The sequence below is a fragment of the Engystomops pustulosus genome, chromosome 1 (genome assembly GCF_040894005.1).
Source record: "Engystomops pustulosus chromosome 1, aEngPut4.maternal, whole genome shotgun sequence".
Lineage (NCBI taxonomy): Eukaryota > Metazoa > Chordata > Amphibia > Anura > Leptodactylidae > Engystomops > Engystomops pustulosus.
The window spans coordinates 154554328-154569477 of NC_092411.1; the positions used below are offsets into that span (position 1 = coordinate 154554328).

At 40.8% G+C, this 15150-nt stretch overlaps 1 protein-coding gene across 2 annotated transcripts in view; it reads left to right on the forward strand.

The window, feature by feature from the left end:
* APC2 (APC regulator of WNT signaling pathway 2) overlaps positions 1–12999 on the forward strand; it is a 55854-nt gene extending 42855 nt beyond the window's left edge. For both annotated transcript variants that reach the window (XM_072111971.1, XM_072111978.1), the window contains 6 exons: positions 1289–1384; positions 1964–2103; positions 2919–2996; positions 3081–3197; positions 3278–3492; positions 6683–12999. In XM_072111971.1, the coding sequence (XP_071968072.1) occupies positions 1289–1384; positions 1964–2103; positions 2919–2996; positions 3081–3197; positions 3278–3492; positions 6683–11831 (5795 nt within the window). In that variant the 3' untranslated portion in view covers positions 11832–12999. The remainder of the gene's footprint in view (positions 1–1288; positions 1385–1963; positions 2104–2918; positions 2997–3080; positions 3198–3277; positions 3493–6682) is intronic.
* The last annotated feature ends 2151 nt before the right edge of the window (positions 13000–15150 follow it).

Genomic DNA, 15150 nt, shown 5'->3' on the forward strand with positions numbered 1-15150 from the left:
TGTCTGGAGCCATTGAACTTTTGTAGGGCAGAATAGTTTTCAGGTGCCATGACGTGTTGGAAGAACCCCTGGGGCCGCGTTCACATGTGGCATTTTGGTTGCCTTTTGAAACACAATCCAAAGGCTCATCCTGCTATCGAACATTGAGGTTAGATTGCATTTACTTTGCGTTTAGTTAATGCGTTTGAAACACAATATTACCAAAATATGTGATCATGAGTGGAGTCTTTGGATTGCATTTCCAAAACTCCACGTGTGAAGTGGCCTCGGGTACCACAAACCCTTATCCCAGAAAATTTGTAAACTTTTTATCATGTGGTATGATTTTAATCCCCTGCCACCGATGGGCTTTTTCCATTTTAATTTCTGTTTATTGCTCCCCACTTTCAAAAATCTATAAATTTTTTATTTTTCCATGTACAGAGCTGTATGAGGGCTTATTTTCTGCGTAACAAATGTTACTAGGAGTACTGTACAAAGTTGACTAAGGTGTCATTTTTCCATGACGAGCTGATGTTTTCATTGCTGGGACAGTGTGACCTTAAGATCCCTTTTTATTATTTTTTTTATGTGTTGCAAAACAGAAAAAAGTGCCAGGGTTCACCTTCAGGAATAACTGATTTTAATTTTTTTATATACTAGGAATTTTGGGACGCGGTGATATATATATTAGGGGAATACCTAATATATTATACCTAATACCTCATACAGAATATCTTCTGTTCTTTTACTTTTTTCCACTTTTTTAAAATTATTTATTGTTTTACATGTATTAGGGGCTTTTAAGACATTTTAATGAATTTTATTTAAAATTTTTATTTAATTATTATTTTTTTTTCCTTTTTTTATTTTTACAATACTAGCTTAGTGAACTAGTGATCATGTTATTAGGTCCCTGGATGCTTGGTGGTAAAGACGGCATCCTGTGGCCGCTTCACGGAGTGCCGAGAGGAGAGGGAAGCAGGCCCCTCCCTTTATAGGTAGGTAGATCTAACGGGTTAAACAGGCCAGATCGGAACTCATTCCAATCCGGACTGTTAGAGCAGGGTCCTGGCTGTCATAAGACAGTCGGCTCACTGCTTTTTCCTGCACGGGGGCCCCTGTGCACACCTTAGGTTAAGCCTAAGGTTTTACAGTAGCATAAATATGTGCGTAATAGACCTTGAGATCTTTCCCCTAGTAAGGGTCAGTTTAGCTAGTTATGTCTATTAAACAGTTTTACAATTTAAGAAACGGAAATGTAAAGTATAACCGCAAGACATGCCAGTTACAGAAGTTTTTCTTTCAGCCCCAGTGCCTGTAGAACCACAGATCTGCCAAGCCAGCTGTGCTATCATGAAATTATCATTTGATGAGGAATATCGAAGAGCAATGAATGAGCTGGGTAGGTATTTCAAATTACATTTATATTACACCAGTTTCATATGGATTCTCCTAAAGAATGTAGCTCCTGTCTCCAGTAGGAGAGATGAAGATGGTTTATTATTTATTGGAAGACTGTGGGGTACATGTATCAAACTTTTGGCCTGCCTTTTTCTTTAATTTTTGAGACTTTTCATGGTACTTGTGCTTATTAGCAACATTTTTGTGCCTAAAACGGTCTCCCTTCATAGTTTGCCATTGTCTAGTTTTCTGCATTGTTTCCTAAGTTATCACCTGGATCCAGATGTGAAAATTGTGACTTTTTAAAAAAACTTTTTGGGCATAAATCTACGGCTGCTCCTAACCAGGCATGGAAATCAGCATGGAAATGATTGGAATTTTTGGAGAATTTTTGTAACTTTTGTTTTAAAAAGTTGCAAATTCCATAAAGATCAGATGTCATATGTAAAAACTAGTAAGATGCATCTGACCAACAGAAAAGCCAAGAGAAGTCCACATAAACAGACGGACAATGCCTGACTTATGATACATGTGCCCCTGTGTGTTGCATCTTTTAAATTCCATGCCTTTAATTTATTAGGTGGTCTGCAAGCAATCACAGAGCTTCTAGAGGTAGACTATCAGATGCATCGTATGACCAATGATCCCTTAAGCTTGGCACTTCGGCGATATGCAGGAATGGCACTTACTAATCTCACTTTCGGCGATGTTGTTAATAAGGTGAGAACTGATCCATTATTTTGAATTAACCAGACAGCATTTTTCAAAAGAATCTACCTTAAAATGTTGAAGACATATGTTGCACGTTATTCATACCAATAAGGTTCAGTTCACATCTATGTCCGGGTTTCCATTTTAGGAGAAAATAATGGAAACTAGGAATGGAAGGCAAATGGAATGTCTCAGTTTAGCTTCTGTGCCCATTAACTTTCATTAGGCGAAAAATTCCGATCAGCACAGCCCATAATTCAAAAAGAAGCTATGTGCTACTAATATATAATTAACACTAACAAAAAGAAAAAGGATAGCACAAAAATGGCTAGACAATGATCTATTGCGTGTGAAAAATACAATTAATTTTATTGAGAAACCAAGCAAAACACAAAGACATACATTTAAAACCAATTAAAAAATGTAATATACAATGATTCCAGAGCGGTGGCCTGGGTAGGTACACCGCTCAAAACTTTCATGTAAAGGAAGGTTGACTTCCATTAGAATTCCGTTCTAATAGCTGAAAAAAAGACGATGACTGCTGCACTATTTGTTTGCTATTTCATAATTAAAGGGGGAATAGAACCTGCTGAATGCAGGTGTGAACTGTGAGCCTAATTCTGGTTGAATATATTCACTGATAGAGGGAAAGAGTAAATATACTGAATTTGCAGATATTACTACTTATAATACTATTATAAACAGTAGTTAGTAATCTTATTGGTCTTTAACTTTTTATTTACATGTATTCCTGTGTAGTGTTTATATCAAATTTCCAGTGGGTAGTAACAGTAGGTAACAGTATTTTTATTATCACACAGGCCACTTTGTGCTCCAGGCGTGGGTGTATGCAGGCTATTGTGGCTCACTTGGCCTCTGAGAGTGAAGAACTTCAGCAGGTAAATTCTTTTATACTCTTCCCACATTTTTGTTCAACACATAGAACAATTTGTGCTGATCATGCCAAATTGTATTTACTTCAGGTGGCCTCAAGTATCTTAAGAAATTTGTCATGGCGAGCAGATATTAATAGTAAGAAGATTCTGCGTGAAATAGGCAGTGTGGTCAGTTTAATGCAGTGTGCATTACATGCCAACAAGGTAAGAAAATGGGCTAAGAGTTACTCATATTATCTATCATCCTTGGTACAAAAATGTACTGTTTATTTTATCTTGAACAGGAGTCTACTCTGAAAAGTGTGTTGAGCGCCTTGTGGAATCTGTCTGCCCACAGCACTGAGAACAAGGCTTCTGTTTGTTCTGTTGAGGGATCACTAGGTTTTTTGGTGAGCACCCTGACATACAAGTGCCAGAGCAACTCGCTGTCCATCATAGAGAGTGGCGGAGGCATCCTGAGAAACGTATCCAGTCTAATTGCAACACGTGATGACTACAGGTAAGCACTTTCCTGATATTTCTAGCTATTCTATCCAGTTTATACACATTATGAATGTGAGCTTGTCCAAGAACAATCTGAAAATGGCACTGTGAGGCTGAGCCAGGTTTAGAGCATACTGTTGCAACCCTCTACACCACTGCTGTCAATAGTCCCAGAAAACCTTTGTTGCAACGCTGGACATACAAACTGCAAAACTGCCTACATACAGTGCTAAAGGCCAGCTCCCTCACTATGACACCACCAGCATGCAGTTGTGTTATGTGTGCTGATGTGAAACCCCCTTACAAAACCACTTGTGGGAACTGTGGCACAACTGGAGGAACATCTCCTGGAAGAGTTGTGAAGGCAGAGATCTATATGGATTTGCCAGGGCCTACAGGAGTTGGGATGGGGTGATGGATGAATCATCTAGCTGCTACTTCTTCCAACAAGCTCTGCAGCGGGGGTTCCAATCATTATCAACCAAGCCTGCCAGCACCCTCTCAGCAAAATGGAAAACCTGCATGTATGGAGGTCACAGAATTTCACCTTTAGTTCCGTGATAATAACGACTCATTTGTCAGTGTCGTGTATTAGTTCTGCTATGCTACCATGCAGATTCCAGCCCTAAACCATGTGTAAAAATCAAGATGTGGGTAACCATGTTGAAAGTTGGGGTTGCAGATAAACAACAGGTGCACTGAATATGAGGGACTAAGGTTGAAGTGTCGTCTCACTCTTGACCATGCACTCCATGTGGATATAAGTAAGGGGTTGGATCTCCTCTGTGTGTTCAGGCGGTCGTATGAGGCATGTAACAGGTTAGTCAGGCCGATCCCTGCTGCAAAGTGTTGATCTTTAATAAAATTTGTATAGACCGAGGTGCCATGCATCCAATCCCTTGTAGACCCAGATGTTAGGAAAATTAAGATCCCGTTAGGCTTAGGTTGAAGGAAGTTGTGGAATGCTATCCTCGTTCCCCACCAGATTTCCATTATAAATAATTCATTCTGTTTATGTCCTTAGGTGTTAAGGTCAAGGGTAAAGATTGCAGGAGGTATGGCAGCTTAGGGAATTCCACCATTTTAAGCAGATTGGCCTTACCTAAAAGAATTATGTTACCATCTGGAGAATGTCTGTTCTAAGGCATGTATGTAAGGAGCTATGTTTGTGTTATACAGCTTGACGGGTTATCTGTACTCCTAGATATGTGAGGGAAGATGTTTGCCACTTAAAGTGGAAACTCATCTGTCCCTCCTGGCAAAGTGAGAGAATGAAAAAAAATTCTCATTATTGGTGACATCGGTGGGTTCAACACAATCCTCAAAATAAGTATGAATCAGGGACACTATTTCATCAGGGTTTGTGACTAGTCGACCCGATAAAGGGTTTTAGAAGCAGAAGATAGGTGTAGTAGTTTTACAGGGTTTGGTCAAAGATTCCATTAGCTTACCCATACGATTTCCCCCCTATGGGTAAGCGTATGGTTCTGGTTTTGCCCCCGACACTCCAGTGTGCCTGCCCTTGAACATAAGTGTCTAACAGACCCCTAGCATCTATATACACCTATTTGGATTGTGGTGTTGTGAGGTGGCATAAGCATGTTGTGCCTGCAAAAGGGAGGTGTGAAGTATTTGAAATTTCTCCAATGCGACTTTACGTTTATGTGCTTTATGTGCTTCATAACTGCTTTTGACGCCGCCCACAATAAAGCTGGGTCATCAGAATGTTCCAAATGGTCATCCAAGTAGTTTGTCCAGTTAATTTTAAGAAAAGTAAGGAAGTCCTCCTATTTAGACCTCTGGGAAAGTGTCAGGGTGAGGACGCTGCTGCCTTGTCACGTGATTTAGGGTGCGACTGTACAGGTTAATTTAGTCCACTCAAACATGCGATCACCTTTCACTCAGGACATAAATTGAGCATAAAACACACTTCATACAGTTCCAGCACTCCAATCAAGAGTATTTGCCACCCCCACTTATTGCATTTACACTGGGACCAACAGCTAACCACACTTTACAAGGCTATGAGTTCACAGAGCATACAGGGACCAACATTAAAGTAAAATCTTTAATTACAAAAGGCTTCAGTGCATCTAAAAAGATGTTAAAAACAAAAGAATTCCAAAATAAAATGACACACAATACGGCAAAACGGTTATAAAATAAAAAGGGAGAAGAATAACAGAAACTTACAAATTAAAGAAATTCCTGATTCACCAGAGGTGTGAGAAATATGGAACACCCCAGCTTGTCAATCAGCCCCCATAGAGTGAACCCTGGATTCCACTATATCATATTGTTTTATACGTTCTCTGTTTGCTTCAGGTTTCAGAATATCCCATTGATTAATTAGTCCACAGGGTCATTCAGGATTGGACAAAGTGTTAATGAGGGGGGAGAGTCCAGGAATATTCAAACAGTTTCTTTGTTTCCAAGTCCTGATGCAGGGATGGGGGTAGGTGTGGAGAAGAGATGACCAAATGTCTTTTGGAGTGAGCACAAACTAGTCTTCAGGTCAGAGTTTATCAGGCTGTACAGACCTCCAGGATGTTGTAAAAGCTGTCTGGACGCTTCAAGAGATACTAATTGTCATATAGTTCAACAGTTCTACACACTGAATATAAGTCCTTCACAGACATATAGGAATCAATTTGCTCTGTTAGGACTGCCAGAGTCAGTGTGGCTGGTGCATGGTCTGAAATAGTGATTGGATGGACAGTGACTGAATGGAGTCCATGAAGGTGATGGACAGCAAAAACAGGTCTATGCAGGAGAATGTATTGTGTACGACTGAGAATAATGTGTATTCCCTGACTGAGTCGTGTATTGTTCGCCATACATCACAGAGTGAGAGCTATTTCATTCAGTGTAGCAAACACCTGGAGGATAGCATCCAGATGAGGAGCAGTCAAGCGTAGAGTCTGTCACCGCATTAAAGTCTCTCCCCACTATCAGGTTTTGTGCATCCACCTCCAGCAACTTTTCTATCAGCTTAGGGAAAAATTTGGTATTGGACTGGTTTGGGGCATATATGTTCAATGTGTTATATAAGTTCCCTGCTCATCAGATTTAATGGTTTCCATGGTTTCTGAATGCGATACAAGTCAATAAAATGTATTTTTTCCTTTATAAATACATTATAGTTTCTTAAAGATATTGACTTTACATGTTTACAATTTCTTACAATTTGTTTTTCCTTTTTTTAGGCAGATCCTGCGTGATCACAACTGTCTTCAGACTCTTCTGCAACATCTAAAATCCCATAGCTTAACCATTGTTAGCAATGCTTGTGGAACTTTGTGGAATCTGTCTGCTAGGTGTCCACAAGACCAGGAACTACTTTGGGATTTGGGAGGTGTCAGCATGCTGCGGAATCTTATCCATTCTAAGCACAAGATGATCGCTATGGGAAGTGCAGCCGCTCTAAGAAACTTGCTGGCACACAGACCCCTGAAATACAAGGATGCTTCTGTTATTTCCCCAGGGTCTTGCATGCCATCTCTCTACATGAGAAAACAGAAAGCTCTAGAAGCTGAGCTTGATGCAAAGCACTTAGCCGAGACTTTTGATTCTATGGATAAGCAGGGGCTAAAAGCTCAGCCTGTTAAGGGACCTTTACGGCACATAGAAAGTCTGGTGAAAGATTATGCATCGGATTCTGGCTGCTTTGATGATGATGAGGTTCCTAACACGTCCATCAGTGCAGATACAGGGAATTCCTCTGTACTTTCTATGTACATTAACTCCTCCATCACCCAGGGACAGACTTTGCCAAGAACTGCCTCCCTGAGAAGAGAGTCTGAAAAAACAGATAACAATAAACATGAAATAAAAAAGACTCAAGATGAAATTGTTGCTGAGAAATTGGCAATTTGTACAGCAGCAAAAATAGAAAGATTGGTGGAAGATATTTCCACAATGCACACATCCTCTGATGACAGTTTCAGCCTTAGTTCTGAGGATCATTGTATTGACTGGCCCTATGGTTCAGAGGAGCTGCATGAGGGCAGAGCTCAGTCCTGTTCTCCATGTAGGCTTTCTGACAACAGTGGAATGATGAGAAGAGATAACTTAAGTCGAGCTCAGGCACTTTTACGCTTGAAAACAGCATACACTAGTCTGTCTAATGACAGTTTAAATAGTGGTAGCACAAGTGATGGATACTGTCCAAAAGAACATATGAGACCGTGTAGCAGAGCTGCTATGATGGATTATAAGGAAGAGCTTCAAAGGTATCAAAAACGACCTAGTCGGCTTGATCTAAAAAACATACTGGTCATTAAACCAGAGAGAAATGATTCTTACGATAGTCATGTAAAACAGGGCCAGTCCACAGATGATACAAATGAAGGCCATGATATGAGAAAAAGAAAATTATCTTTTCCAGGACTTAAAACTATGGATAGCATTGAAAAAAATGATGAACAAGTAGTAGATGATTCCAGTCAAAAGCTTTCAGGAGAAGCATTAGTGCATACCATAAAGCTGTCTCCATCTTATAAGCACATTTCTGGTATGGACAACTTAGCAAAGAATGGGTCAGGATTACCTGTTAACATTTTTCAGCAGGCTCTTACTTTGAAGAAAAAAGCATGGATGCCTCCCTCACACAATTCCGATATGCTTTTAAAGACTTTGGATAAAACCTCTATTCACTCTTCCTCAACTGGAGAGCAGGAGTCACTTCAAAAGTATGCAGTAGAAGGTACTCCAATATGCTTCTCCCGATGTAGTTCCCTATCTTCTCTTTCATCGGGGGACAACATTTTAGATGGCCCAAGTCGCAGTGAAAATTACATAGATAGTGACTCTTCATTGGAAATTCTTGAAGAAGATGGCTGCAGTAGTGGTGAAAGGAGGAAGCAAGATCGGTCTAAAGAAGTTGAGAGAGATGGAAATAGCCTCAATATCTCCAAGCCAATTGCTATTCCTCTGACAAAACCAGAAAAGCATTACCTTCATGATGCCTCACCATCTAGGAATGAAGATATGACTCCATCGAGCTCCTCAGAGAACTACATTCAGGAGACACCTTTAGTAATGAGCCGTTGCAGCTCTGTGAGTTCTCTCGGTTCTTTTGAGAGTCCTTCTATTGCTAGTTCTATTCAAAGTGACCCATGTAGTGAAATGATCAGTGGTACCATTAGTCCTAGTGAACTACCAGACAGCCCTGGACAGACTATGCCACCAAGTAGAAGCAAAACACCAAGTTTTGACCCTAGTAACCACCTTGAAAAGGAGGCTAGTCAGTTTAACATTCAATGGGAAAACAATGTGAAAAAATTCATGGAGATAACAGATTTTAAAGAGAGATTCCAGATCCCAAGAGATATTGACTCAATGATTTACTTTACTGTTGAAAAGCCAACTGAAAACTTCTCATGTGCATCTAGTCTAAGTGCATTGCCTTTGCATGAACATTACATACAAAAAGATGTTGAACTCAAACTTATTCCACCACTTCCTGAAAAAAACAGTTTGAACTTTGTAGCACATGAGAAACAGGGAGACAGTCGGGAAGAACGACTTCTAGGGTTTATGAAAAAATCTGAGATGGAACTTGTTTCAGATGATGAGATAGAAATTTTAAAAGAATGCATAAATTCAGCAATGCCACCTCGGTTGCGTAAGATGAAAACATCAGTTCTTTCTGGACATATTGTCAACTCTCAGACCAAAAAGCCAGTCCATTTACCTGTGTACATGTTAGTTCCAGCTGATGCACGACTTGCAGTAAACAAAGCCTTTCACTCTAAAAAAGACCTTGCAACTGATGATTCTTCTTTCACAGACTCAGCAGAAGGAACTCCAGTAAACTTCTCTAGTACTGCATCTTTAAGTGATGAAACTCTTCAGTATTCTTTTAAAGAAGGGAAAGACCAGAGAGAAAGGCCAAAAAGCCGAAGGGAGTTTAGAGATTATGGAACTATCTTAGATAGTCATCATCATAGAGATGGAAGAAGAATATTTTCTCATGAAAATGTAGCGTTTACAGAAGAAAATAACATGTTCTGTGGTAGTATGTCAAAAACAAATAAATCCAACAGACCTTCAACTGCAAATTTTATGTTAAAAACACAAAAAGAAACAAATGAAGGTAGAAGCTTTGATGCACTTCACAAACTGCCATCTAATTATTTTGAGAGCCCTGACAGAGGTACTAGTTCCTCTGGTCACCCAACAAGACTTGATATAAAACAAGGTGAAAATAATCAAGAGAACTTTGCTTTTCAGTCATTTTGTCACACTACACCTACAGAAGAAGCAGTTTACTGTTTCTATGAAGAAGACCTTAATATTACAAATATAAGTAAAAATTCTCCAAGGAGGAAAACAGGAGCATCAAAATCTCCACAAAAGAAATGTCAGAAAGCTGAAACCCAAACCTCCAAAGAATCAATTTGTTCTGATAAAGTTGGTCATACTATTGGTAAGTTTAGTAACTTGATTGAGGATGAAGCAATGCCATGCTATTCTCTTAGCTCTTCCATGAGCTCGCTTAGTGACCTTGATCAACCCTTTAGCCAAGAAATAATTGATAAACCTATTAAACAGTCTTCAAGGTTACAGTTAAGAAAATCTAGTAACCGTGTTGGGAATCAGAACTCTTCCCCAAGCCATACATCAGATGAAGACAAAGGCACAAGTTTAGTAGTACCTAGAAGGAGACGCATGTCAGCCCGCAAGAGGAAGCAGAACCTAAGGAAGAATGATAACAGAGAGGAAACTCAGCATATTCTTGAAAGGAAAGCAAAAGATGAAGATATGTCTGATCTAGACAGTGTGGGCTGGGAAGCAATCAAGGAAGGTGCAAACTCCATAGTCAGCTGGATACATCAAGCAGCTGCTTCTATCTCCAGGGAATCCTCAACTTTTTCTGGGGGTCCTTCTTCAGACTCTATTGCATCAAGCCCTTCTATTTCAGCCCGACGACCACTATATGGACATCATAAAAAAACCCACGACTCTAAAATTTCTGGATCAAGTCAAATGTCCAGTAGTAGTGAGGGATCCAGAATTGGTAGAGGAAGAAAAGTTGTTAATCCCAGTCAAAAATCCTCTTCTAATATCCCCATGGTGTGCCGTGGAAGAACAGTGATTTATATGCCTGCTGGAGAAAAAATATCACCAACCAAGCAATCATACCAGAATAATCCACCCCAGGAAGTAACAAAAGTTACTAACAGTATGCGTTCCAGAAGTCTTCATCGCTTGGGAAAATCTGGAGATATTGGGGTTGAAATGACTTTGCCAAAAAGAAGTGCTACACCTCCAGCTCGAATAAATACTGCTCCTTCCTGTAGCTCCTCAAGAAATTCTACCCAATCACGGAAAGCACAGTCTCCAGTAACTCCACCATCTCCAAAGTCAAAAGGGGTAAGGAACTCTCAGGTTCCTGGCAATAAAACACAAAAATCACCCGTGAGAATACCTTATATGAAGAAGCCAAGCCCTCGTGGTCCACCTGGTCCTTCCCCTTTGGCTATAGAACCAGTAACTCCTCGTCAGAGCCCCAACAGAAGACCAGTTCAGAGCACCCGTCTTAGTCAAGTACGAAACAGTGAGGCAGATAAATCAGGAATTCTGCGACAGCTTACGTTCATAAAGGAAACTGCAGGGGGTATGAGACGTCAGCATTCTGACCTCTCAGTCTCTCAACGACAACAGCACAGAGCTGCTCCCAAAGGAAATGCAGCTTTACCTGCAGTTTTCCTCTGCTCCTCACGGTGTGAGGAGCTAAAAGTGCACAAGTCACCAAAACCTAATGTTTCAACATCACCAAACCGACCTCCACGAAGGACAAGTTCAGAAAGTCCATCACGCTTACCTGTAAAAAATATGCCATCTCCACCTGAACCTTTTAAAAGGCACTCTTCCTCTCCCCACATCAACCTTCCATGGTCACGTGTAGAAGGTAGGGTAAGCCAGGGAACACTAAAAACTGAAGGGTCCAGAGTCCCAAGGATTGATACTTTCTCTGGTTCAGGCAGGGCAACTTGGAGACGGATAAAAGATGAAGATATCCCTCACATTTTGAGAAGCACTTTACCAGCATGCGCTTTACCGCTTTCTGAAGAGTCTATTGAGCCACGCAGAAAGACGAGTGATGCAGTGGTTCAAACGGAAGATTTTACAATAAACAAGAAGAATTCCAGCACCTCACCCACAATAGAAAGACCTAGTACTTCGACAACAATGCCTGAATCAGGGAAATTAACCTTAGGTATTGTAAACTTACCTACAAGCAGGCACAGTTCTCCCAGTAGGGCAGCAAGAGTTACTCCATTTAATTATGTGCCAAGCCCTATAGTGACGGTAACAGAGGAGGCAGCAGGTAAGGTAATCAGTGAGTGATCAGTACCAATGAGCAAATCAGATCCCTGTGTTCTATGTAAAACTCTGTGTATAACTGCACAGATCAGTTCATTTCGAACAATTATGCAGGAATTGGTATTGGGTTCTTTGTTCTATCATTGCAGCCAACCCTCAAAATGAGTGAACCTTGAAAATGAGAAGTACCACTTCTACTCCGCTACCTCCAGGAGGTGGTTACATAATAGACTTTAAATGTCTTTTGGCACTTTATGAATACTGATAAACCTGCATATGTTCTACAGGGCAATAAAACAACACCCTGCCATCCCATTGAAAAGGTTTTTGAGGCTTTGTCATCCCAGAAAAATAATCTTCTGCCACATTTCAGTTTTATGTTATTCTTTATATTTATTAGACACCAAATCACATACAGAAGCCAAAATTCTGCAGCCATACAATATCTCTTTGCCTTGATTATTTCTATTCCTGCTAACTACAATCACAACCAATAAAAAAAACTGAAAATGCTTAAAGCAAAGCCTTAATCTAAACACAGGCTGCATGTTTCTACAAAGCCTTGTATATATTGTAACAGCTTGAAAAAATATGGATAAAGAAAAACCATGGCTGAAAAGAAATGTTGTCCGTGTCCCTGAAGAACAGCAGACGTTAATGCTTCAGTAAAACTTTTTTATATTGCCAAATTACAAATGATTTCCAGTCAACACCACCGAAGGGGAGCAGCTGAGAAATTAGAGAATACTGAACTTTTTATGTCTGAAAAAGGTTTTGCTCTTTTGTGTCACATAGATAGTTATCACATGTGCCAATATTTTAGAATTTATGTTAACACTTGTAGAGACATTAACGTTCTATCTTAGTTTAGTCGAGGTCATACACTACTATAAGACACATAAATCCTGGTCATCATCTTGGGAGAGAAGATAGAGTGAATGACCTTGCTCCTTTCAGGCTGCTAATATTGAGACCCTAGATGTTCTAAGTTCCCTGTGATCATTGATTTAAATCTTGGGCATTAAAGTACATTTGATGCAGAAGGAAGGTAGTAATGGCTTCACTTGCAATGTTAGCACAAAACAGGAGCTTTGCATCTTAGTATCTACATTTCAAGCTTTCTTTTATGAGTAGATGAAATTTAGTTTGTTCTATGTATGAAATGTAAAAATAAATATTGCAATTTATGAAATTCAGAGTGATGTGTGAGTTTATGTTGTCTTCTACATGTCTTTAAACTGTTGCCTAGCTCTTAGTGCATCAAATTACTTACTGTAACTCACTATGATTCACATAACTGTGATAATGCAAAAGTCCACAGATGTGGCCCGAACAAGGTTTGGTTTCGTAGACTGAACATGGTTGTGCTAAAACAATTATAATTCCTCTTCCAGTTCATAATCATTTGATTGAAGCTAGATTACCAATTCCATCAGGTCTCTATCTGCTGTAGACTGTTGTATTGTAGGAAGGGGGAGAAGGTAGGCATCCAACTTATCCAGGGTTCTTCAAACCAGCTGTTTTAACAATATCACTGAGACAGCTAGATAGCCAAGCTTTGAACTGAACTGCAGGATAAGCATGCTCATCCTACTTTTTATTCCATTAGTGAGAATGGGAACCGCATTCTCTGTATTGTTGGGGGTCCAAGGTCATCTGGGATGGACTGTAGGCAGGAGTACATCAAGGACAGTGTTTGTCTGCGTCAACCCGTGGTGAAACACAGGCCTTCAAAGGCCGTTTTCTGTGTGGTACATTGTGTACTTGGGGGCAATGATATTAGATAATGTGGCAGCTGGATGGTTCTCCACACTTCCAGAGGTTGTGGGTCTGTCAAATCAGTAAAGTTGCTTAGTAGTTAGCCAGTTTGAATCTCTAATGAAGAGTTCCGCTCTAAATCTACCTGCAACCCTACACTGTTTAAAGAGTGGGTCTTCACATCCCGGAGGGAAATCCGGTTGACCATGAATTGGTGTAAGAGGCAATTTTGATGGCAGAAGTCAGTTTCTTACTAATCTGGATTTGCAGGAGGTTAATGTCAGGCCAATCGTAGGGTGCCTTTTAAAGGGTATCGTCTTTGTGGGCTCTAGCCAGGGCATCACTTGTAAGGGTCTTCTACTGAAGGAATGTTCCAAATGAATTGCTAGACGGGTCCTCCAGTTTCCTCCCACACTTCAAAAACATACTGGTAGGTCGATTAGATTGTGGGACCCATGGGGACAGGAACTGATTTGGCGTGCTCTGTGCAGCAGAATCGGTGCAGAATCTGCTGACTCTATATAAATAAAGGAATTATTATTATTCAATGAGTGAAACAAAGCGGAGGGAAGATGAGTAGGGATGAAACAAATATAACAGGCGGGGCAGGATGTTCATTTTGAAGATAGCACATCTACCAAATCAGGAGAAAATGGTCCTGGACCATCTGGAGCAGTCCCTTCGGATATTCTAAAGTACCGGAGGAAAGCTCAAGGCGAACAGCCAGGATAGATCTGCCGGTAGATTAATCCCCAACCATTTGATACTGTCGGAGGCCCATTTAAAGCTGAAATTGGCCTCAGATTTGGGCCAATAGATACGAAAATTGGACAGTTGGGATAATTGCATCTCCCGCATCAGGTTAAGTAAGGAGATCTGTGGATTAGAAATTAAAAACAGTAAATCATCAGCATAAACTGCTATTTTGGTGGAAGAACTTCGACTCTCAATACCTGAGGGTCACAGGTGCTCTCTCCCATGTCGCAGACGCACCCGTGTGCCTCCTTGTGCCTTCCTTGCTGCAGCCTTACTCACCTGTCCACATTCCACCGGCGGTCTTCTCGCTCTGGAGTGTCCCCGACTCCTATGGGGCACATGCGTCGGCATTCTGAGATTTAAAGGGCCAGCGCGCCAATAATTGATCTTTGTGCTCCATGCCTCAAAGAAAGCTGTATTCCATACCCTGTGGGCTTATCCTGATTTCCGGTTGTGACCTTGGTTCTGTTCCTGACCTTGCTTCTCCCCTGCCTGCCCTGACTTTCTGCTCCCCTACTGACTATGTTCTTGTGCTGACCTCCTGCCTGTCCCCGACTACAATTTTGCTCTACAACTCTGTACTTCGCCTTGGCCACCAGAGTTGACATTGTGACACCTGTGGAGGGACCTGGTGGTACCACGCCACAGCAAGTCCAACCCGCTTTTCCAGGTGCCACTTAGAATCTGCTCCCAGGTGTCGGCTCACGTCATCATCCAAGGTAGTACAGTGGGTCCACTACTCCTGATCCTGACACTGAGATGTCCTGGTTACTACCTGGTCTCTGAAAGATGTTTGAGCTGCAAAGTTGAGTAGGGAATTGAATTTTGG